Source organism: Carassius carassius, chromosome 26, assembly GCF_963082965.1.
Source record: "Carassius carassius chromosome 26, fCarCar2.1, whole genome shotgun sequence".
Classification (NCBI taxonomy): domain Eukaryota; kingdom Metazoa; phylum Chordata; class Actinopteri; order Cypriniformes; family Cyprinidae; genus Carassius; species Carassius carassius.
This window is the reverse complement of record NC_081780.1, coordinates 22,089,903-22,113,222: the sequence shown is the minus strand read 5'-3', so window position 1 is coordinate 22,113,222 and position 23,320 is coordinate 22,089,903. Positions and strand designations below refer to the sequence as shown.

At 39.2% G+C, this 23,320-nt stretch overlaps 1 protein-coding gene across 1 annotated transcript; it reads right to left on the bottom strand.

Moving 5' to 3' along the window:
• Positions 1-791: 791 nt before the first annotated feature.
• Positions 792-23,154, bottom strand: LOC132105972 (gastrula zinc finger protein XlCGF26.1-like). The gene is made up of 2 exons (XM_059511556.1): positions 23,051-23,154; positions 792-2,219 (listed from the first exon to the last, which is right to left on the bottom strand). Exons 1-2 carry the CDS (start codon positions 23,142-23,144, stop codon positions 946-948), a joined length of 1,368 nt encoding a protein of 455 aa, XP_059367539.1. The 5' UTR covers positions 23,145-23,154; the 3' UTR covers positions 792-945.
• Positions 23,155-23,320: the final 166 nt, after the last annotated feature.

Below are 23,320 nucleotides of genomic sequence, written 5' to 3'. Positions count from 1 at the left end.
AAGCCAGTGCTAATGAAACCCTTTTTAGAAAATGATGCCACAGGAAAAGGAGGTTTCTGCAGAACAAGAAGGGAGCCTCGCAATCAATGGGCTATTATCAACTGCTTTACCCAACTGGATAGAATGATGAAGGCCCAACCCTATCCCCATCCCATCTAGCCCCAAGTGGGTTAGGGCTAATTGGGTAAAATATCCACAAATTGGGAAAGGTCCTTAATTTATTGGACAATGCCCCCCAGTGCCCTGCAGAGACATATATTTGGGACATGAGGGAATACCCATTCAAAAGATTTAACATCACAAAACATCCAAAACTCAAGTGGAAATTGTCATTTTTAGATCTCTACAAAAAAAATGGATTACTCAGTGGATTTTCTAAATAAATTTTCATCCATAGCATCAATATTTTAGCTTTCTTCTTCATGTATTGTGTTAATCAAAATAAATAAATAAATTCTTACACCAAATAAACCATTTATGTTTACTTTTACATTATCTCACTGAAGAGGAATCCTAAAATGCAGTGGGATGTTCAATATTTCATTTAGTTTATGTAATTTTATTTATAATATTTATTTTCATTTAAGCATTTCACAATAAGGCAGTTTAATTAATATTTTGATTCTAAATTATCAATATAAGAAATGGAGGGACGCTTCTATACAGATGGAATTATTGGGGAATCCATCACAACCGCTCAGTACTAGAAAGTATACCAAAGGTGATGGTGAGGTATGGCCACAAAGTTCAAGTGTACACAAGAAGATAGAAAGCCTCAAAGTAAAAAATGGTGAAGCAAAAAGAGGTTTAATGGTAATAAATGACGTAACAATGCAGGTGGAAAACGGGGTGGTGGTTGTAGAAGCATTACTTGTTTAGACATGTATCTAATCATTTAAATGTGAACAGATAAAAAAAAAGCAGAAAATCTGATTTGGCCAACATTCAACTGTGGTTTGAGCGAAGCCTTAATTTTACACAGACACGTATTTTCTGGTGCCATAGTAAATTGCTGGGCCATTTAAAATGCTTTCCACACAAAAAACACAAATAGGGTCTCACATCTGCATGACTTTTCAGGTGTATCTTTAAGTGTGATGGCAACAGGAAATTTTTATTACATTTATCACAATTAAATTGTTTTCCTCCAGAGTGAATTTGTGAATGACATTTCAGGCCTCTTCGGTATCTTACAATTTTCTTATGCTGAAGACATGTGAAAGACCTCTTTCTAGTGTGAATTCTCATGTGAGTCTTTAGCATTCTTTTATTTATATAACTCTTTCCACAGTTATGGCACATAAAAGGCTTCTTACCAATGTGAGTTATTAAATGATTCTTAAGGCGTTTCATGTTTGTGAAATTCCTTCCACACTGATGACATATAAAACAGTTCTCCCTTGAGTGAATCCTCATGTGCTGATTAAGGTTTTTTTTACATCTGGAACTCTTTCCACACTGACCACATACGAATGGCTTCTCTCCAGTGTGAATTCTAATATGGGTATCAAGGGTCACTTTACGAGTGAAACTCTTTCCACATCGACTACATATGAATGGTTTTTCTCCAGTGTGACTGTTCATGTGATAACTAAGGCCTAGTTCACGTGTGAAGCCCTTCCCACATAATTTGCAGGTGTAAGGCTTCTCTCCGGTGTGAATCATCATGTGTTTTTTAAGGTTTCCTTTTTGAGTGAAACTCTTTCCACACTGTTGGCAGATGAAAGAGCTCTCTCCGGTGTGAATTCTCATGTGGACCTTAAGGTTTCCTTTCTCAGCGAAACACTTTCCACACTGTTGGCAAGTAAAAGAGCACACACCAGTGTGAATTTTCATGTGAACTTTAAGGTTTCCACTTTGAGAGAAGCTTTTTCCACATTGTTGGCAAGTGAATGGCCTCTCTCCAGTGTGAACTCTCACATGGACATTAAGGTTTCCTTTTTCATTGAAACTCTTTCCACACTGTTGGCAGGAGAAAGGTTTCTCTCCTTTGTGAATTCTCATGTGGACTTTAAGATTTCCAAATTGATCAAAACTCTTTCCACAGTGTTGGCAGGTGAAATACCTTTTAGTTCCTTTCTTCTGACCTCTTTTTTGAGAGGAAGTCTTTTCAGTCTTTCTGGATATTCCTTCAATCATAAAATCATGATGTCTCTCATACTGATATTTCCGCTCCATTTCATTAAGCTTGTGATCCTCCTCCTTCAGCGTAATCAGGTCTAAAGTGAAAAAAGGCAAATACAAGTTACTCCAGTTTAAAGGCTCAAAGTAAAATACCGTAATTCCTCAAATAAAAACCGGTAGTCAAATAAACGCCGGGCCTCTTATAGTGGCCGGGGGCATGGTCAACACGGACAGATAAAGGCCAGTCTTAAATAAAGGCCGGGGGAAAATTTGTGCAGCAGAGCCAGATAACGAACGTACATGCCCACTGCCGGAGCGTTTCTCGTTCTCGAGTCAAGAACCGGTTGCATCGGTTTTCGGTTCACCTGTTCACTGAACTGTTTCTGTCGGACTCGTCCGATTCGAGAACTGAGGAGCTGATGATACTGCACATGCGTGATTCAGCATGAAGCAGACTGACACAGAGCGTGTCTGAACCGAACTGGTTCTTTTGGTGATTGATTCTGAACTTATTCTGTGCTAATGTTATGATCTCTGTCCACTGGAACGCTATCGCTTTTAATTTAAAACGGGTTATTTAAAACAATTACTTATCAAACAGATGGAAGCCTGCTTCAAATAAAAGCCTGTTACCTTCTGCAGTTCAGGTAAATAAAGGCCCCGGTAAATACGGTATATAAAAATATTTAGACATTCAAAGCATCAAAACCAACAACTTACACTGTATACACCATCATGGATCATGGAGATCTTTCGTAGTGCAATTTTAATTTTTACTGATTTGGTGTTATCGGATACTAACGCAATATGAAGAAACTTATGAGCACCATATGAGAATGTCATACGATGGTATTATGACTTTCCAAAAATAAAATCTATAGATATAAAATACTAAAAGCATTTCACAATGTTAGTTTAAACATTTAACCTTGATAAATGTGCACTATTAGGCACATATGTTTACTTTCACTGCCACTTTTTTAATATTACTTGATGTTACTCTGTGTCACTCTACAATGACATTTTGGACACTGCTCTACTCAGGATTACATCGGAATGTGTGCTGCTCTTAAGTTTATTTATTGCATCTGGACTGCCACTTTAATTTTCCTTCATGTAGCTCTGCTTCACTCTACAATGACATTTTAGACACCGCTCTACCCCATTAATCATATTAGTACCTCAGGACTACTTATGAACACTATACTCTTAACACTGTCTAACTTTATTGTATCCGTTACTGCCACTTATGTGTATATAATGCTCTGTCCGTGTCTTTCTGTCTATGGGCACTTGAAGTCACTCAAAAATCTCGGTGCTCTCCACGTACGTGTATATGTCAGTGTTAACTATGCAAATGACAAATAAATGCCTCTTGACTCTGGATCCAATCGTTTTTTGTGGAGAGTGGAAGCAGAAGTGTGCTTCAGGACATCAGTGGAATCAAATTATATATTCCGTAAGTTTTGCTCATAAAGGTAATAATAATACATCTTTCGGAACTGTAAAGGATCTATTTTTATTTGTATGCACTCACAATATCAAGAAAACACTGTGCTTTTGTAAAATAAAGAAAATTAATAGGTTGCAGTTGCTGTCTCGGCCTTGAAAAGGAGCGCTTCAAAAAAATGCACCGAAAATCTGCAAAAATGTTCCTTACAGACATGATGAATATATCTATAGAAAGCTTTAAAAAGAGACCAAGATGGCAACGTGAACACATCGCGAGGCTCAGTGTCTTACCAGATTTCAGAAAATAATGTTAATTTACTTGGTTATTTCCATCGTGATTGCTCAATTCAGTTATGCGAACTACAACTATAGTAAACAGTCACTTCTGGACACCAACAAACGGTGTTCCAACATAGTTTAGATCATCCTTTCGACTTCAGCGAACTCCCGGCTGAGCAACGGAGATCACCGTGGACAAGAGGATCATTCGTACCGACCGGAAGTGCTCGCCGTTGAGACCGTAAACAAAGAGGGGGAAAGCATGGAGGGCTGCATGCTAAGCTAAGGCTAAACCCACATCAACCAGCCCTGCCTTGGACCCGGGAAGGAGCCTTTATTGTTGCTGGGGACTTTAATCACTGCACTTTAAGATCCATTCTCCCTAAATTTCACCAAAATGTCTCCTGCTTTACAAGGGGACATAAAACATTGGAGCATGTATATACTAATGTGACTGACGCCTACAAAGTCACACCCCTCCCTCACCTGGGTCAGTGTGACCACCTTTCTTTGTTCCTGCTCTCCAAGTATAGACCAGGGAAACTTACAGCTCAGCCAGAGCTGAACTGAGGAAGGGTATGTGCCAGGCCAAACTCACACATAAACAGAGGATTGAAGAACATAATCATGGTAATTTTTTGCCAAGTTTTAGCCTATTTAGCATGCTTAGCTATTTAGTTGCGCCATGGTCATTAAAAACTCATAATTTGCATGTTTTTTAGCTTAGTGGTTTTAAAACAATTGATTTAAGCCATTGAAATGCAAACAACCGCAGTATAAGTGGGAGCTGTCTTTTTATGAGCGTGATTTCTGCAATTAGGCCGGATCGAGGTCGGGTCATATTCACACCTTAAACCAGGGGTGTCAAAGTAAATTCCTGGAGGCCTGGAGCCTTGCAGACTTTTGTTCCAACCCTGCTCCAACACACATACCATGTTGTTCTTAAATAAGCCTGAAGGACTTGATTAACTGGATCAGGTGTTTTTAATTAGGGTTAGAGCTAAACTCTGCAGAGATTCAGCCAGTGTTGGGGAGTAACTAGTTACATGTAACGGCGTTACGTAATTTAATTACAAAATTAATGTAACTGTAATTAGTTACAGTTACTAAGAAAAAATGAGTAATTAAATTACAGTTACTTATGAAATTTTTAACGATTACAAAGGGGATTACATTTGAATATTTACACACATCCACATACAGATTTAACTGATTTCTTTCCCAAATTGCACGGACTATTATGAGACATACGCCCTAATAATTTCCGGGATGCGGAAATACAGTCTGGTTTATAGAATCCAATCATAAAAACGAAATGCCTAACGCGGACGTAATGTGCCACATTTTGGATGACTATATCAAAAGTAGGTCAGTACACTTGAATCAAAACATGACATCGACTAGTGTCTGTGAATATTAAGCTCCAAAAATGCAATATATGACTCCTGCACGTTCCGCGTGTCTTTGAAAATCAGTCGCGGACTGGACACCGGGAGAACAGGGACAATTCCCGGTGGCCTGGCAGTCGATTTGGTCCTCTATTTTAATATTATTATTGTATAATTGCCTGCCGAATGTACTAAAGCGATCATTTGCGAATCTGCCATTTAATAATTAAATCTCTAAAAAGTCATGAAGTGTTAGTCATGACTCGCGCGCTCTCCGCGCCTCCGCCAAACGGTTTGGATCAGACTCAGAGTAATCAATGCGAGAGAGAGAAAATAGAGTGGACTGTGGAAGCGCACAGCTGGAGCAGAGAAGCAGAACTACTGTTCAGGGTTTCAGGTCAGTTTCATCTGTAAAGATGCTTTTTTGTCTTTGTTTTTTTTATTTATTTGATCAAGCAGCAGCACGTTGCTCATCAGTCATCACTCAAAATACTATTTAAAGGACATCATTATTATAAACGTTATTATTAACGTTTTATTATTTTACTATAAACCCAGAGAAAATGTTTAGCTACTATTGTTTAACTGTGGTAACCAAAAATGTAAAATTATTTTACAAATGTATTTATTTAAAAATAAATACAAATCCATTTGCAAAATAAAAAACAAAACAAGGTTATTGTATTTTTATATAGGCTAATAAAAGCATGGTCAATTTTTGTAAGGGAAAAACATGACTCGTGTACAGTATTAGGATTTTTCTATAAACATATTGTAGTATTGTAGAGTATTGTATTGTAAAGTATAGTTTTGTTCAATCTTGAGTATTAAAGTCATGAGAGAGATGGATAACAGGGCAAAATAAAGAGACTGAAGAGAAAAATGGAAGTGAAGATGCAATTCAGGAGATAACTTTTAATTATTTTGCATGTCCCCAAATTAAAGATTTAAACCTTTTTTATGTCAGGTCCATAAAAAAAAATAGTTTTGTCCATGAATTTGTTTGTATGAGTTTGAATTTTCCAGTCTGAATTTTTTTCCCAGTCCGCCCCTCCTGAAAATTAATGGCAAAGACATGGTTTCATTTACTACACATAGGCCTACTGAAGCTCGCAGACCTCTGCCGCCTCAATATAGGAGTACACGAGCACATAAACATAATTTCTAGAACTGCTCTGTGTCACTTCATGCATTTTACTTATTTTGAGAAAACTATCATCATATCATATACAAAGAGACAGCAGTTTAAAAAAAACACCAATGTTTCAGGAGTTTATTATACAGAATATGACACATGCTTATTAGATAACTGTATTTGAATTGATATATATGCTTTTATTTATTATTATTTAATTTTCACAAATTTAGAAAAGTAATCAAAAAGTACTCAAAAGTAATTAGTTACATTACTTTAATAAAGTAATTGAAAAAGTTACACTACTATTACATTTTACACAGGGTAACTTGTAATATGTAACCTATTACATTTCCAAAGTAACCTTCCCAACACTGGATTCAGCCCTCCAAGAATTGAGTTTGACACCCCTGCCTTAAACTATACGTAACAGAGTTCATTTCAAAGTGGACTGAGACTACCTGTTCAGCTGGGTCTCGTTATGGTTGTTTGATCAACACCTGAGTGCGATTGCTGTATTCACACCTGCCAAAAATATCCGCACCAAGAGGGGAAACGAACTTGAGTTCGATTCAATTAAACCAAACAAGACGGGTGTGAAGAGAGACATATATGTTTTTGACAATTTCAAATGTCAAATACGTTTAAGAACCTCGTAAGTCTGTAATAAGGTGCCAAATGCAGTGAGATAAAAGCCTCAGTGGCCCTTATTTACGAAATGCATGTACAACGGAAAATAGGACGTACAGCCATTTCCACACAAAACATGGCAACTTTGTCAGTATGAACATGAGCAGTGGCTACATCTCAGACAAGGCTTCTAAACTGGGGCATTTTTAGGGGCGTGACATTTATCAACATCAAATTATTTTTATGATGGGATTGACAGCATACAAATGTTTCATGAATCACATTAACGTCGTGGCGAGTTGATTTGTGCACTCTGATCTGTGTTTATGTAAATTGGAATGTGTCTGTGAGCCATTATAGATATAACAAATATATGATTTACCCAGGGGTTTAGTTTTACATGTGCAAATAGGATTCACACATGGTCATATCACATACCTGCAACAATTTTATGAACGGAAGAAAAACTGAATAAAATTTGATATATAAAAAAAGTAATAAAATAAACAGGACAACAAAAACAATATTTAACTTTAACAATTGACAGATCAACAAAACAAAAACAACAAAAAAACTGTCCGAAAAGTTCAGTATATGATAAGTTTAAGGAAATTGTTTTATTCCTTTTGTGTTAGATTGATAATTAAGGGTCAATGGGTCTTATTTATGAAACGAACATACAGCAGAAAATTGGGCGTACGCTCGTTTCAATGCTAAACTTGAAATTTATTAATGTGGTCGTAAGCGGTGACTAGGATCAAATCTCACTTCAGCTTTATATTCACGAATAGTAAATAGTAGGGATGTGCATCTCATGATTTAGGACGATACAAAATGCTTTTCGATGCGTAGTCATCGATATGATACATTAAAGATACTGTACCTATGAAACAGCTACCGATGCGATGCGATGATTCACCCCAGTTATGATGTAGTGCGATTTGAATTCAATTCGATTCAACACAATGTGATGCAACAGAGAAAATATGATCACTTTTAATGCCTCGAGGCCTGTTTCATAAAACAAGTTTACCAAATAAGCCAGGCTTATTTCAGTTTGTTTGACTCATTGTCAAATGATTGGTTCCATCAAGAAAATTTTATATGGGCCTAGATCAAGCTTAGTCACTGTGGCAACTTATGCTGGAAAACTAATCTGGTCTAAAGCAGGTTAACTGTCAGACAAGCTGAATTCAATTCAGCAATATCTGCCAACTGTTTATGATAAAGAAAAATGTTAAACAACAAATGTTAATTTTCAGCCATGCAAACTACTGGCCTTTTCGAATTTCTCAGATTTTAAAGCCGTTTATGTTATTTGCCACAATGTAAATAAAAACATGAATGTAGCAGTTTTCAGCAGACATAATATAACAGTGAATATTTGTTTATCATATTTCTTCCATAATTTAGGTGTCTATTATTAAAGCTTCCGGCTTTGCTACCGTTCGGACGTTCTAGCTTACTGCTCTGCGCTTTGCTTCTTATTTCTGTACTTTTCTGATTTTTCTAAGATTTCTACATCAGCAGATCAGCACAGTGCTCAAAAACAGATTTTTTGGCACAAACGCTAAAACTAAAAACTCTTTGGGACTGGAATAATACCAAAAAAAGAAAACTTTGCCTCCCACAGCCAGCAGCTTACATTCCAGAGAGAGGAAAACAACTGCCTACATTCAAACAGAAGAGAGAAAAAATGCCTCCTGTTGGATCTACTTGTTGCATGAACTGCTGCAAACTTCTACAAAGGATTGTGATTCTTGAAACAAAGTTACTTGCTGGAATTCCAAAACAGACAGAACACTTAGCAGACCATCGTCATGGACCTTTTCAGCATACAGCCGGTGAGTCCCATGAATCTTATGAATCTCAACAGTTTATACCAAGTGTAGAGGAACAAGCCGAAACTGATCGCCACACTAATCAATGGCACAAACAGGGAGCGAGACCCAAAGGAACACGAAATATCAGATTGTCACGAGTTTCTCGTATTGCTGCTGAAGCTTCCTGTACCCCAGATTCGACTATGACAAGGCTTGTGAATACTGGCATTCAACCACCCCCTATACATCTTGAGAACAGATTTGAAGCATTAATGAATGTGGGCGAGGAATCCCCAAATGTATTTAAACATGGATCTGATCAGCCAGCAGATAACATCGCTACTAACAGGCGCTCAAGGTCGAGCAGACAGTGGCATTCAGCTCAGAGCGCAGCCGAGCCAAGGACTCTGATAGTGGGTGACTCTGTTATCAGAAACATCCGTAGCAGGAGTACAACAACATGCTGCCTTCCTCAAGCAACGGTCTCTGATGTGAACAAGGAACTTCAGAACATTCTGATGAAGCACAAGACTGCAAATCGAATCATCCATGTGGGGAAGAATTATATTCGGAAAGAGCAGTCAGAACTCCTTAAGAAGGACTTCAGTGAACTCTTTGAAACACTTCGAAGACTCAAAGTTCAGTCGTTCATCAGTGGACCACTCCCAGCAAGGGGAACAAATATGTTTTCACGGTTGCTTGGGCTGAACACATGGCTACAAAGATCTTGTAATATAAAAGGAGTGAATTTCATCAACAACTTCAATCTTTTCTGGGGCCATAGACAATTGTTTAAACCGGATGGCCTCCACCCAAACAAACTTGGTGCTAGAGTGTTTAAGGACAATATCTACTTTTCCCTCCGTCATCCTTCAGCAGAGTGTGTCAATCCATCCAGCACACACAGACCGGGTCCGAGTCATCATGTGGTTGACATATCCCACAAGGACACGGATAACACCACACAGCCAAAACAAGCACTGCTCATGGACACTATCCCGACTGAACCCTGCCCACAGACCTCCTCACAGACTGACTGTGATGTATCAAAACAGCTACAAGATTTAGCACCCATGGATTACTTTCTGGAAAACAGCCAGGGAAGCCAGGACAACATATCACAGCCACCGGAAACACCAGAGACACAGCCCATCTCACCAGACACATTATCACTTTCTCCAGCAACTCCACTTCTGTGCTTCTCACAGAAAATGGAGGAATTGGTGTATGCTGGGACTAAACTCTCTCACTCATTTGCTGCAAGCCCGCAGATAACAAAACACGGCAGGCCCCAAAACCACCAAAGCCTGTGGTCCCTGCTCATGCGAGAACTTTTCGACCACTGCCACAACACCAGGGCCCAAACCCTCTATCTGCTGAAGGTGAACCAAAAACAACTGATAGCAGCTCTCAGTGATATGTGTCGGGTCCCCGCTATAATAACAGCAACATTCACAAATGCCTACTGAACAAGCGGGAACCCAGTGTTCCTGTAGCTTTCTCTATTTCAGTTTTATCACGTGATAAAAAGTCTAAGGCCATCTCAAGCCGAAGGGCAAACTCATCTAATCTGCGGCCTATTATGCATCAAACTAAAATTGATGTAAAGACACAAAGCACAGTCATCAAGTTAGCATCTTTAAACATTCGCTCACTAAAAAATAAATAATTTCTAATCAATGACTTTATAACCACAAACAATCTGGATTTTATGTTTCTAAACGAAACATGGCTAGAAGACAGCTGCAATGCAACAGTCCTTAATGAAGCAGCCCCTCCTAACTTCACTTACATGAGTGTCTGCAGGACTGTTAGGAGAGGTGGGGGTGTAGCTGCTCTATTTAAAGATGTCTATCAATGCAAGCAAGTGTCATTTGGTCAGTACTTGTCTTTTGAATATCTAGGGATTGTGCTGAAAGGTGCTCCACGCATTCTGTTTATTATTATTTACAGGCCTCCAAAATACTCTCCAGCCTTTGTTGAAGAGGTCACAGAAATGCTATCAATGATTTCCTCAGAGTTTGACTGTTTTGCTATTGCAGGGGATTTTAATATTCACATAGATAATTCAGAAAACAAAACTACAAAAGAAATGAAAACGGTTCTAAACACTTTTGACTTGACTCAGCATGTGCATGGACCCACACACAAAGGTGGACACACTCTAGACTTAATCATCAGTAGGGGTCTAAACATTTCATCCATTGTTATTAAGGACATAGCACTATCTGATCACTTCTGTATTTTCTTTGATATTTTGATGTCTGCTACAACTGAATCTAGATCGGTCTCTGTCAGAAGGAGATGCATTAACGAGAACACAAGTGTACTATTTATGGAGGCTATATCTTTAACACCAAGCATTTCTGCAGACTCTGTTGATACTCTCCTTGATTCATTCAACTCAAAAGTTAAGAATGTTATTGATGATACTGCTCCAATAATAATTAGTAAGAAAACAAACAGACAGAAATCAGTTTGGAGAAGATCAACAGCAGTTCAGACTATGAAAAGACAATGCAGAAAAGCAGAGCGGATGTGGCGGAAGACAAAACTTGAAATTCACTATAGCATCTACAAAGACAGCCTTCATGCTTTTAATGTGAAACTAGCCACAGCTAGACAGAATTTCTTCTCAAGCCTTATAAACAGTAACTTAAATAACACTCGTACTCTTTTTGCCACTGTTGAGAGACTGACAAACTCCCCAAGTCAGATTCCCAGTGAAATGCTCTCAGACAGCAAATGCAATGAGTTTGCATCCTTCTTTTCTGAGAAGATCATCAATATCAGGAAGGCGATTAGCACATCCTCAAGTAATGCAGAGGTCAGACAGATTAGGCCACAATATCAAAAAGATACTATGTCTATTTTTGAAGCAATTGATAGCAAAATTCTGGAAGACATAGTGCAGCACCTAAAATCGTCAACCTGCTGTCTTGACACACTTCCCACATCTTTTTTCAAAAGTGTGCTTAACTGCTTAGAAGCAGATCTTTTAGAAGTGGTGAACGCCTCACTTCTTTCTGGGACATTTCCAAACTCCCTAAATAACTACACTGATAACACCATTTTGAGCAATTTTAGACCAATATCTAATCTTCCTTTTATAGGTAAAATTATAGAAAAGGTCGTTTTTAATCAGCTGAACAAATACTTAAACTCAAATGGATACCTGGACAATTTTCAATCTGGTTTTCGACCGCATCACAGCACAGAGACAGCGCTCATTAAGATAATAAATGATATTCGCTTAAATTGTGACTCTGGCAAAATATCGGTGCTGGTATTGCTAGATCTCAGAGCTGCGTTTGACACTGTCGATCATAACATACTACTAGAGAGACTGGAAAACTGGGTCGGGCTTTCTGGGATGGTACTCAAATGGTTCAGATCATACTTAGAAGGGAGAGGCTATTATGTGAGTCTAGGAGAGCATAAGTCTAAGTGGACGTCCATGACATGCGGAGTCCCACAAGGGTCAATTCTTGCACCGCTCTTGTTTAGCCTGTATATGCTTCCACTAAGTCAAATAATGAGAAAGAACCAAATTGCCTATCACAGCTATGCTGATGATACCCAGATTTACCTAGCCTTATCTCCAAATGACTACAGCCCAATTGACTCCCTCTGCCAATGCATTGATGAAATTAATAGTTGGATGTGCCAGAACTTTCTTCAGTTAAACAAGGAAAAAACTGAAGTCATTGCATTTGGAAACAAAGATGAAGTGTTCAAGGTGAATGCATACCTTAACTCTAGGGGTCAAACAACTAAAAATCAAGTCAGGAATCTTGGTGTGATTCTGGAGACAGACCTTAGTTTCAATAGTCATGTCAAAGCAGTTACTAAATCAGCATACTATCATTTAAAAAACATTGCAAGAATTAGATCTTTTGTTTCCAGCCAAGACTTCATCACCAGCAGGGTGGACTATTGTAATGGGCTCCTCACCGGCCTTCCCAAAAAGACCATTAGACAGCTGCAGCTCATCCAGAACGCTGCTCCCAGGATTCTGACTAGAACCAGAAAATCTGAGCATACCACACCAGTCCTCAGGTCCTTACACTGGCTTGCAGTTACATTTAGGATTGATTTTAAAGTACTTTTACTCGTATATAAGTCTCTAAATGACCTAGGACCGAATTATATTTCAGATATGCTCACTGAATATAAACCGAACAGACCACTCAGATCATTAGGATCGAGTCAGTTAGAAATACCAAGGGTTCACACAAAACAAGGGGAGTCAGCCTTTAGTTACTATGCCGCCCGCAGTTGGAATCAGCTTCCAGAAGAGATCAGATGTGCTAAAACACTAGTCACCTTTAAATCTAGACTTAAAACTCATCTGTTTAGCTATGCATTTATTGAATGAGCACTGTGCAATGTCCGAACTGATTGCAATATATATTTTCACTGTTTTTTTTATTTCTTTTTATGTAAAATCATTTTCTAACTGTTTTAAATTAATTTTAAATAAGTACAGTTTTAATAATTTTAAGAGTTTAAAAATTGCTTGTTTTATTCTTTTTATTATTTTTCTTCATTATTATTTTACTTTCTTTTATGTAAAGCACTTTGAATTACCATTGTGTACGAAATGTGCTATATAAATAAACTTGCCTTGCCTTGCCTATTAGAAAATAAAAAATATATATTATTTACAACCCCATATACACCAGGAAAGACAAATTACAATCTAAATAAGCATGGCAGTAATTCATTAATTTTAATGATAATATATATAAAAAAAGGCAAAGCATTTTTATTTCTGTATTGTGTTATATTTTTTAAGTCGTATTAAAAGCTGCCTACCATAGTGAGCTGGTGTGTTTATGGTGTGGTGAGCTGCTCTGTGCCAAGGGCCACTTTTTAGCCCCAGTCTGAGCCTGACCCATAGTTAAAAATTATAATAATAATAATAATATTCATCTGAATTTTAAAACACTTACGCAACAAGCTTCTGGGCTTACTTAGCTCTTCTTTTTCTTTCACAATGTTTCACACAGACAGTTAATTGTTTCACATGAACAGCCTTTCAAATTATACACCTTTTCTGGATAACCTGTCTTACTACCACCAAAACACTTATCCATTAAATGATCTAAGTAGAATGAATGAGTGTGGGGACCTCACTTCAGGCCAGTGGTGGGATATTGTTGAGACCCCACAAGAATCACCCATTACTCCTAAGTACCAACAGGAAGAGCTCATGCTGGCAAGGTCCCGAAGGACCCACAGGGAGCACCTGTTCCTGCCAGGTACCCATGAAAACATGAGACTTTATTTAACAAGGAATTATTTTGACACCTTTGGCCCTAAGGTCTGCCAAGACTGCAAAAGGAGCACCAGTCCCTGTCTACTTTGAGTCAAGAGGAAGCGGCTGTGCCCACCTCCTCCCCTGAGGAAGTATTGGTGGCAGACAGGTCCCTGCAGGAAGCAACTGTACCTGCCAGGCACCAACTGAGGAGAAAAAAAAATAAAAAAAAATGAAAATATGAGATTTTACCTAACTAGGGATGTCATCTTGACACCACTGGCCCTAAGGCCCCCGAAGGGACCACCGAGGTCTGCCAAGACTGCGAAAGGAGCACCAGTCTCTGTCTCTTCCCCCGGGGAAGCACTTATTTCCACTAAATCCCCAGAGGAAACACCTGCACATACCTCTTCCCAAGAGAGAAGCACCTGTGCACACCTTGACCCAAGATGAAGGACCTGTGCCCACTTCGTACCAAGAGAAAGTACCTATGCCAGACTCATTCCTTGAGGCAGCACTAGTGCCCAGCTTTAGACAAGAGAAAGCACCAGTGCCCGCCTTGTACCAAGAGAAAACACCTGGGCCCACCTAATCCCGAGGAAGCACTGGTGGCAGACGGATCCCTGAAGGAAGCACAAAGGGCCACCACCAAGGCCATCCAAAACTCTAAAACGAGCACCAGTGCCTGCCTCTTCCCTTGGAGAAGCACCTGTTCCCACCAGTTCCCCAGAGGGAGCACCAGTGCATACCATGTCCAGAGTGGAACCCCCAGTTCCTGCCTCATCCAAAGAGGAAGCCCCAGTGCCCCTAAAGAAGCACCAGTGGCCTCCTTGTCTCAAGAGAAAGAAATGCCAGCCTCATCCCAATAGAAAGCACCAGTACCCACTGCAAACAATTAGGAAGTACTTGTCCCTGCCAGGTCCCCAGAAAAAGCACCAGTGCCTGCCTCAGATGGGGGTGTGAAGATCATTCCACCAGCCAGGAACGGTAAGTGAAAATTTTGCTATTTTCCTCTCTGATAGTACCACCAGGCATCATTAACTTGTTATATGTATCTTCTTTACAATACAAAAAAAAGAAAAACTAAAAATGTGTAACATTTTGAAGAAAGGTTGAAGCATTTTAAAGGTCTTGATGTAGTTATATGTAAGTTACTACACCAATTCACAATTGGTACAATTTGCTCAGGCCAACATTTACTATGTTATACAGTAGTAATATTTCAAGTGTTCCTTATTTTTTACCCTTATTTTCCTATAAAAACAACTTTGCCATTTTTCCTTGTCTGAAGTTAGTAACCCAAATGCCTACAGAGAGGATGAGTGGCGTGACATGACTGAAGACAATAGATCTCATTTTAATCTATGATTCTGTCTACATTGGATGTGATGCAATGCAAATCAAAAAATCTGTAACAGTAAACTGATGGCCATACTCCAAATGTTTGCAGTACTTCTGACATGGATTTGCAGCAGCCACCTTATTTTTATTGTTCAAATTAAATAAATTTTAAGTACTAGACTTCATAAAAGAGAGTCGCACAGATATTTTTTTGTATATTATTGTAGCCGCCAAATCACCCTGCAGCCCAAGACTGGTTGCCCACTGAAGCTATGCAGGGTTAAACCTGGTCAGTACCTGGATGGGAGACCTCCCGGAAAAACTAGGTTGCTGCTGGAAGAGATGCTAGTGAGGCCAGCAGGGGGTGCTCAACCTGTGGTGTGGGTCCCAAAACCCAGTATATTGATGGGCACACTATACTGTCAAAAAGCACTGTCCTTTGGATGAGACGTTAAACGGAGGTCCTGATTCTCTATGGTTATTAAAAATCGGAGGATGTCTTTTGAAAAGAGTAGAGGTGTGACCTCGGAATCCTGGCCAAATTCGTCCAAATATGGAAAGCATATCCAAGTGCTTTCCATACTTGGATCAACATAGGATACATTTGTGAACGCACATTTTCTGCAATGTCGTGCGTCAAGTCATGCTCCCGTGCGCATCTTACAGACTGCATCTTACAATCGCAACATCATTGTGCTGTTACTAGTTTCTAGCCGAATTTCACAAAATTGGTCAGCTCCCGACAGCATCAGGTGTTTTATTTATGGGGAGTAGAATTATTTATTTATTTTGATGAATGCAATCGATTAGACATCATAATATTTAGGCTATAATAAATCAGGTTGGTTTCTATTGGTGAAGTAATATGTAAATGATATACGTGCGGCCCGCAAGACTTGCACTTGGATCATACTGCAGCCCGGTGGAAAAAAGGTTGAGAACCGCTGCTTTACTAGTATACTCCTTTTTTCAGTCTGTGAGAGACTCATACAGAGTCATCACATGGTTACTTTCTAGTGGGCTTTGTTTTCAAGTGCGCAACTCACAGCATTTGCTTTTCTTCTGCTGGCGGCCAGTTATAAAACAGCAGTGCATTGCTGCCGGTGCCCCCTTCTGGATTGGGGGTGAATTGCCTGTATTCGTTGTAAGGCCTCATGAACCGAACCGAGAAGTCCGGACTGTGACGGTTCGGTATGAATACATATATCGCTCCACCCCTACTGTTAACTATATTTTTCATCATAATAAAATGTCTTATACTTTTTTCCATAATTGGAACTCTATTATATAAATGACAGGAGACCCCAAGAAATCAAAAAGCACAATAAAAACAGTCCATATTGCACTACATTCCAAGTGTTGTAGAGCAGAGCATTGTTATATGGACTGATATTCTGGTGGGCAAAAAAATAAAAATAAAATTTTTTATTCATTTAAAATGTATAAATTTAATTGTTGATATTTTTATGACTTTTTTTAAGCAGTAGAAAAAGTGTTTAAATTTAACCACTGTGTTTTTAAATTAACAATTTATTGAGACAAACAACAAACAGTTTTTGTTTTAACAATCAAACACAAAATAAAAATTAAACATCTAATTTCGAATGTTATATATCCAGATTCAATAGTTCTTAATTATACAGATCTAATTGTCTCACCAGGCCACAGGCCACCAGTGAACAACGCAAATCAAGTTAGGAATTTTACATCACTATTCACGATAGCCCATCGGACTGGAAAACACGGGAAGTGGGGCTAACGATCATGAACTTGTATTACCGAGCCAAAGATTATCTATTCTTGAACATCTCGAATGAATAAAGATTCAAGTTCATCTGTAAAGCACATAAAGCTATCATTTGAGTTTATAAACTTCTATATCATGCATAATTCATATGGATCTGCTAACTGAATGCAAAGTTTGAGTTCTAGAAGAATGTTTGTGTCTTGATGAGCATGTATCGCTCACTAGGAGTCGCTAAATGAACAGCTGCTGTTCTTTTTTTTTTCAACAGAGGATCAGTTGCCCTATTGGTTAAAATCCCCAAACTGTTTACTTAAATATTAAATTAATAAATGACATCAAAACAGGGGCATTTGCGTTATGATGTGGTGGGCTGCTGTGGGCCAGAAAGTCCAGGGCCACTTTTTGGTCCCAGTCTGCCCCTGAATGGCTCACCCCTATCCAAAAAGCACAACCAGTTGTATTAATACTGTTATCCTGAGTGTGAAGTGTTACCAGAATTTGTTTTAATTAAGGTGAAAAATAAAAGTTTTATGTTTAATGTATTTGTGTTGATGTTGAAATGGATTTTAAAACAAATGGTATCGAAAAAAGTATCGTTAGGAACAGGTATCGAAACTGAGGTATCTAAATTGGCACCGGATCGAAAGATTTTGAACAATACCCAGCCCTATCTATAGTCTCTTAAGGCCGGAATACACTACACAATATTTGCCCCGAATTTCCACAGATTTACAGTCTGGAAATGTTGATGCTAGTTGCCAAAGATCAGAGCCAGTCTGCAGATTTGTGTTGACAGAATCCATAGAAAATCGATTAGCTTAACTTAAAAAGTGACAACCATCAGTTTAGATGTAGAAATGAACTTTATGAAGTATTTACATTTACATTTACATACTATTTTTTTATAAATTGCATGTAATATATATTAAAATTACAGGATTTTGCTAAACAGTCTAGGTCATGTAATAAGTTCACACATATTTTAATGTGAACAACATCTATGAAATTATACTTTTTTTTATTGATGTCACATTGAAGGTGTATGATATTTATAGTAGTGTACCCTTTAAGCTCACCTTAAAATAATATGAAATCTTAAAAAATTACAGCACTCTAAAATGACAGACCAGCAATAAACTATAATTGTATAGTATTATGGATGTAAAAGTACAAGCCAGTAATGCCTGTGAAGTAATATGTTAGCGTAGCACACAAATTTATACAGCTTGTCAGCTAATTGTATTCTGTAGCATCTGCGCTATGCTGCTAAATCTATCTGTAACGAATTAAACTCCATAAGTATGGGAAGAAGGAGGCGGGAACCGGCGGACAATCAAAATGAAAGCTTTAATAATCAAAATAAATACAAAACAGCGCGTCAGCCCCTCACGGACGACTGAGGCGCACAAATCAAAACTAAAATCCAGGCCTGGTCCTCTCTCGTCCTTCACTGTCGTCGCTCCAGTTTTATATCCTTCCGTGGGACTCGAGACCTGTGGGTCGAGCAGGTGTCGCTCATCTCCAATCACTCCACCGGCCTCGCTCTGTTCCCACGTCTCTCGGCCCTGCCCCACTCGTCACATATCCCCATCACCCCTCGCAGGCCGGGGGGTACCCACGAGACTGCGCTCTACCCCCCCCCCCTTCCTTCCGGGGGGAGACCGCTCATGGGGACCTGCGGGAACCTGGGGTAGGTCAGACGAGGCGAGAGAAAAGGAGATGGAAGGAGGAGCGACTGAGACGAGAGAGGGGAGAGAGGAGAAAAAAAAAAAAATAATAATTTCGGTTCCCAGACGCACTGCTGCTCGGCCCTTCACCAGCTGGGTGATCTCCTCCGAGGTGCCTGGCAGTGGCACTGGACGGCCCTCGGCGGACGGCACGACACTCCTCCGCCGCCCGGTGGACAGCGACGGCTCCTCTGGTTTTGGCCAGCCAGCAGGAGTCCCCCGTTCCCTGCCCCTCCAGATTCCTTCACGGAGGCAGCAGGCTCCGGCCCCCTTGCGAACGGCGCCGACTCCTCACCACACCATGTCCCCGGCAACTCACTCCAGCCCACCGCCTCGAGCGTCCACGGTGGCACACTCCTCGCCTGCCTGATGGCACCGCGGATTCACCACAGTGGCGAGGGATCTTCAGCAGCGTGTCCCTCCTTCTCCCGGGTTTCGGCACCACTGTAACAGTAAAAACTCCATGATCACGGGAAGAAGGGGGCGGGAACCGGCGGACAATCAAATATAAACTTTAATGACAAAATAAAGACAAAACAGCGTGTCAGCCCCTCACGGACGACTGACGTGCACAAATCAAAACACAAACTAAAATCCAGGCCTGGTCCTCTCTCGTCCTTCACTGTCGTCGCTCCAGTTTTGTATCCTTCCATCTCCTCCGTGGGACTCGAGACCGGTGGTGGGTTCGAGCAGGTGTCGCTCATCTCCAATCACTCCACCGGCCTCGCTCTGTTCCCACGTCTCTCGGCCCCGTCTCACTCGTCACACTATCCTTTAGATCTAACTGTAATTATTTTCCACATAAGTTCCATGTTATAATATACAAAGTCTGAACATTAATCTCTTAATTTTACAATAAGAAGTGAAACTTACCCAAAATAATGGCTTAAACTAGGGCTGCAACTAACGATTATTTTGATAATCGATTAATCTGCCGATTATTTTTACGATTAATCGGTTTATGTACTTATATTTTAGTTTTTTACATTTTTTTCCCCAAGTAAATTATTAATAACGGGTCTTTATCATTCAGCATAGATTTTTAAGAGATTTTAACCATTTTGCATTGTCATATCCTCATCAAAAATATACCTGGAGTTGTTTTATTATGTGTTAGTGATCCTTTGTCGAACTCTTCTGCAATCAAAACACTGACCCATACTCTAGCAAATTTCACAAAGAGATTTCAAATAATGTTTTCACCATGGCAGTCCTTAGAGCTCCTAAAGTAGTTTAACATCCCGAACAAAGCTTATTAAGGAATCTTTCAGAACATATTTTCACGAAGAATAAGGATAAAACAGAATAAGATTGCAGTGCGTTGTATTTTATTATTTTCTGGGAAACAGCTTTATAGCTTTTGCTGTGAAATTGTAAACAATCCTTCGAATAAAGTGCCAATGGCCTGAAACCTGAATGGAACTCACAATTTAAAGTAAAATCCATCAGAAGGTTGTCCAGAAAAAAAAATTGGACACACAAAAAAAACCTGCTTTGTGAAAAAGAGCAGTGAATACTTAGAAAAAAAGTGCATTTTAAATATCTTTAAACATTTACCTCTCTCATTCAGTCATAATTAGGCTGCATGACTGAATTATGAACTGGTAAACGACAAACTGATCACAGAACATGTTTGTAAAGCTTTAAATGTTAACTGTTAAAAAGCAATTTTATCAGCTTTTACGACTAAACATTTGCAAACAACATTGTACTGGAGAATCTGCACAAATAAAAGTCTTAGGGGCCGTTCACATATCGCGCCTAAAAACGCGTGTAAAACGCTAGGCGCACCGCTTTCTCCTCCTTTCCAAAGCGCTCGTGCAGTTGCGCCCCTGAGGCGTCTGCCTTTGCTAAGCATTTGCTAATGACGTGCTCTCTCCTTGAAGACGCGGAAATTTCAGCAAAATGGATTTGCAGCTCAAAAAATCGCTTGTAGCTCTGCTACTAAATTTATTTCAAAATGGAAATCCATATACAGCTATGATCAGCTGTTCCTTCATCTTGGCTGAGCTTTTAACGTTGTTATGGGAAAGGATGAAGCTGATTATTTAGTTCGTGTCACATGACCCGCGGTGCGGTTGCGGCATTCTGAAAAGTTGAAATGTTTTTAACTCGATGTGGTGCAGACGCGCCTGGAAAAACGGGCGCGTCGCGACTGCGTCGCTTCCATTATGAGCGCGCATACTGCGCGCCTAGATTGGAAATAACGAACTTGAGCGCGCAAAAGACGCGATATGTGAACGGCCCCTTAAACAGTTCAGTAGTGCAGAGTTTACAGGTTAATCTTTTTTGAAGGCTCAAAGTAAAGTACTCCCACATCCCGCTGACTGCTGCAGAGACGCTGTTCGGGAAGCACGTGACATAAAACAAGGCCAGCTTGGCTATTCGCTACTTCTCCTGTTGTACTGGCTGAGTAAAACCTCCGGTGGCTCATTACTGCCACACTTTGGTCACCGCAGATTTGAAATATGCACGAAATGAGCCGCTTACGGCAAATAAGTTATTTAGCAACGAATCGATGACTAAATTAGTTGACAACTATTTTAATAATCGATTTTAATCGATTAAATCGATTCGTTGTTTCAGCTCTAGCTTAAACAGCTAAAAAAATGCACATTTATGGGTCTCTTCTTTTGGTGAAAGTAAAATGGCGGCCAGACAGTGTGAACACACGGAGACCCATATCTCAATGTGCAATTAATTATCTGATTGACTCGTAATTACAGGAGGTATATAGTAACCAACATTTTTTATATATATATATATATATATATATATATATATATATATATATATATAATCTGACCTCAAAAATGGTCAATAGAGCCGAAGCACCAATAACATAGATTGCGTTTGAAATCATACAAGACGCAGTGAAATTTGTGACATTTTTTCTAAGTTTAAGCTGTTTTAACTTCGCATGGCTTTCTATACATCTCTTGAGACCCGAGTGCAGCAGTCATAGTGGTCCACCTAAACAATGCGCTGAAAATGCATCTGTGTGAATGGCCTGCTTTCGGTTTTAATCTTTATCAAGATCTTCTCTGCACTGAGCTTCTATATTTCTCTAACATTTTGAATGAATAACGCAGCAGCGGTGCATCTCATGGGCTAAAGTAGATTAACAAAAATGTAAAATAAAAACAACATTGTCACTTACATTATCACCACATCTAGCGCACCACTGATGACATTCCCAATGCACACCTAAATTCGACTAATATTCATTCTTTATTCACAATCTCCTCACCACAGGGAAGCACAGCACTCAAATCAGCATGTGTTCATGTTTATGTGTGCTGTCTGCGTCACTCACAGCACATGCCTATATCGTCCACTATATCGAACATTTTTTATATCAATATTGAAGAAGGTGTGTTTCGTCGATAAATACCTATAATGTTTTATCGCCCAGCCATAGGTAGACATTTATCTTTAGTGATAAACTGTCGCTCTATGTAAAAGAGATATTATTTAAGATTTGCCATATACACAAGAAAAGACAAATTATAATGTAAAAGAAGCATGACAGTCATTCATTTATGTTTATGATAATTATTTTTTTTGTTTTTTAAAGATAAGCATATTTATTTGTGTATTGTTATATTTGTATGAACTGGTGGGTATATGGTGTGGTCATACACTGTCGCTCAAAGTGGCAGTGCGTTACCGCCTGTCACTCCCAGACAATCGAAAATGGACAAAGAGGCGGAGCTGGTTGCTGAAACCACGCCCACCCAGCTCGACGGTGGTGACAGCATCAACAATCCACCTGTCACTCAAGTATCCACACCCTTAATTATACAGAACTTTAAGGCTTAATATAATTTAAAAAGATGAATAATAAAAAAGTAACCCCCTCACAGTTGTAATGAAGGACAAAATTAGCTTTACAGATCAAAACCACTTTTTGTACCTGGCTGTAAACATATTTATTTTTCTGCTGTAAAGTTTAACTTGTGGAGTCTATGGGAGTGACTCCCTTTTGGAGCCAGCCTCCAGTGGCCAGTCGATGAATTACACCGGAACGGGAACTCATCAGAACAAAGCTTTTTATCCAGTTTTTTGAAAGGCGAAAGAAGAAAGCATGTGAACCCCCCACCACATATCATTTCATTTCAACATTTTAATAATGGAAACCTACCTGTTTGTTCCTCAGTATCTTCATGTTTAACTCTGAGTGTTTCTCCAATCCTCGTGTCTTCACTCTCTTCTTTAATAAAAGCCATCTCTATCATGTGGTTCTCAGCAGCTGTGTTGAGAATTTGTCATGTTTAAAATGAGAATAATTAATAAGTAAGTAAGTTATTAATGACATAATTTTGATTTTTGGGGCAAACTAACCCTTTAAAAGGTCTGAATAGTCATAAAAAATATTTACACCTTTATGATTGACATTTGGCATTTACTAATT

Bases quoted from the DNA above. Each gene is read 5' to 3' on its own strand.
- LOC132105972 (XM_059511556.1), bottom strand. From the start codon at position 23,144: ATGATAGAGATGGCTTTTATTAAAGAAGAGAGTGAAGACACGAGGATT. The intron at 2,220-23,050 runs GTAGGTTTCCAT...TTTTCACTTTAG, and splicing joins AGATACTGAGGAACAAACAG to ACCTGATTACGCTGAAGGAG.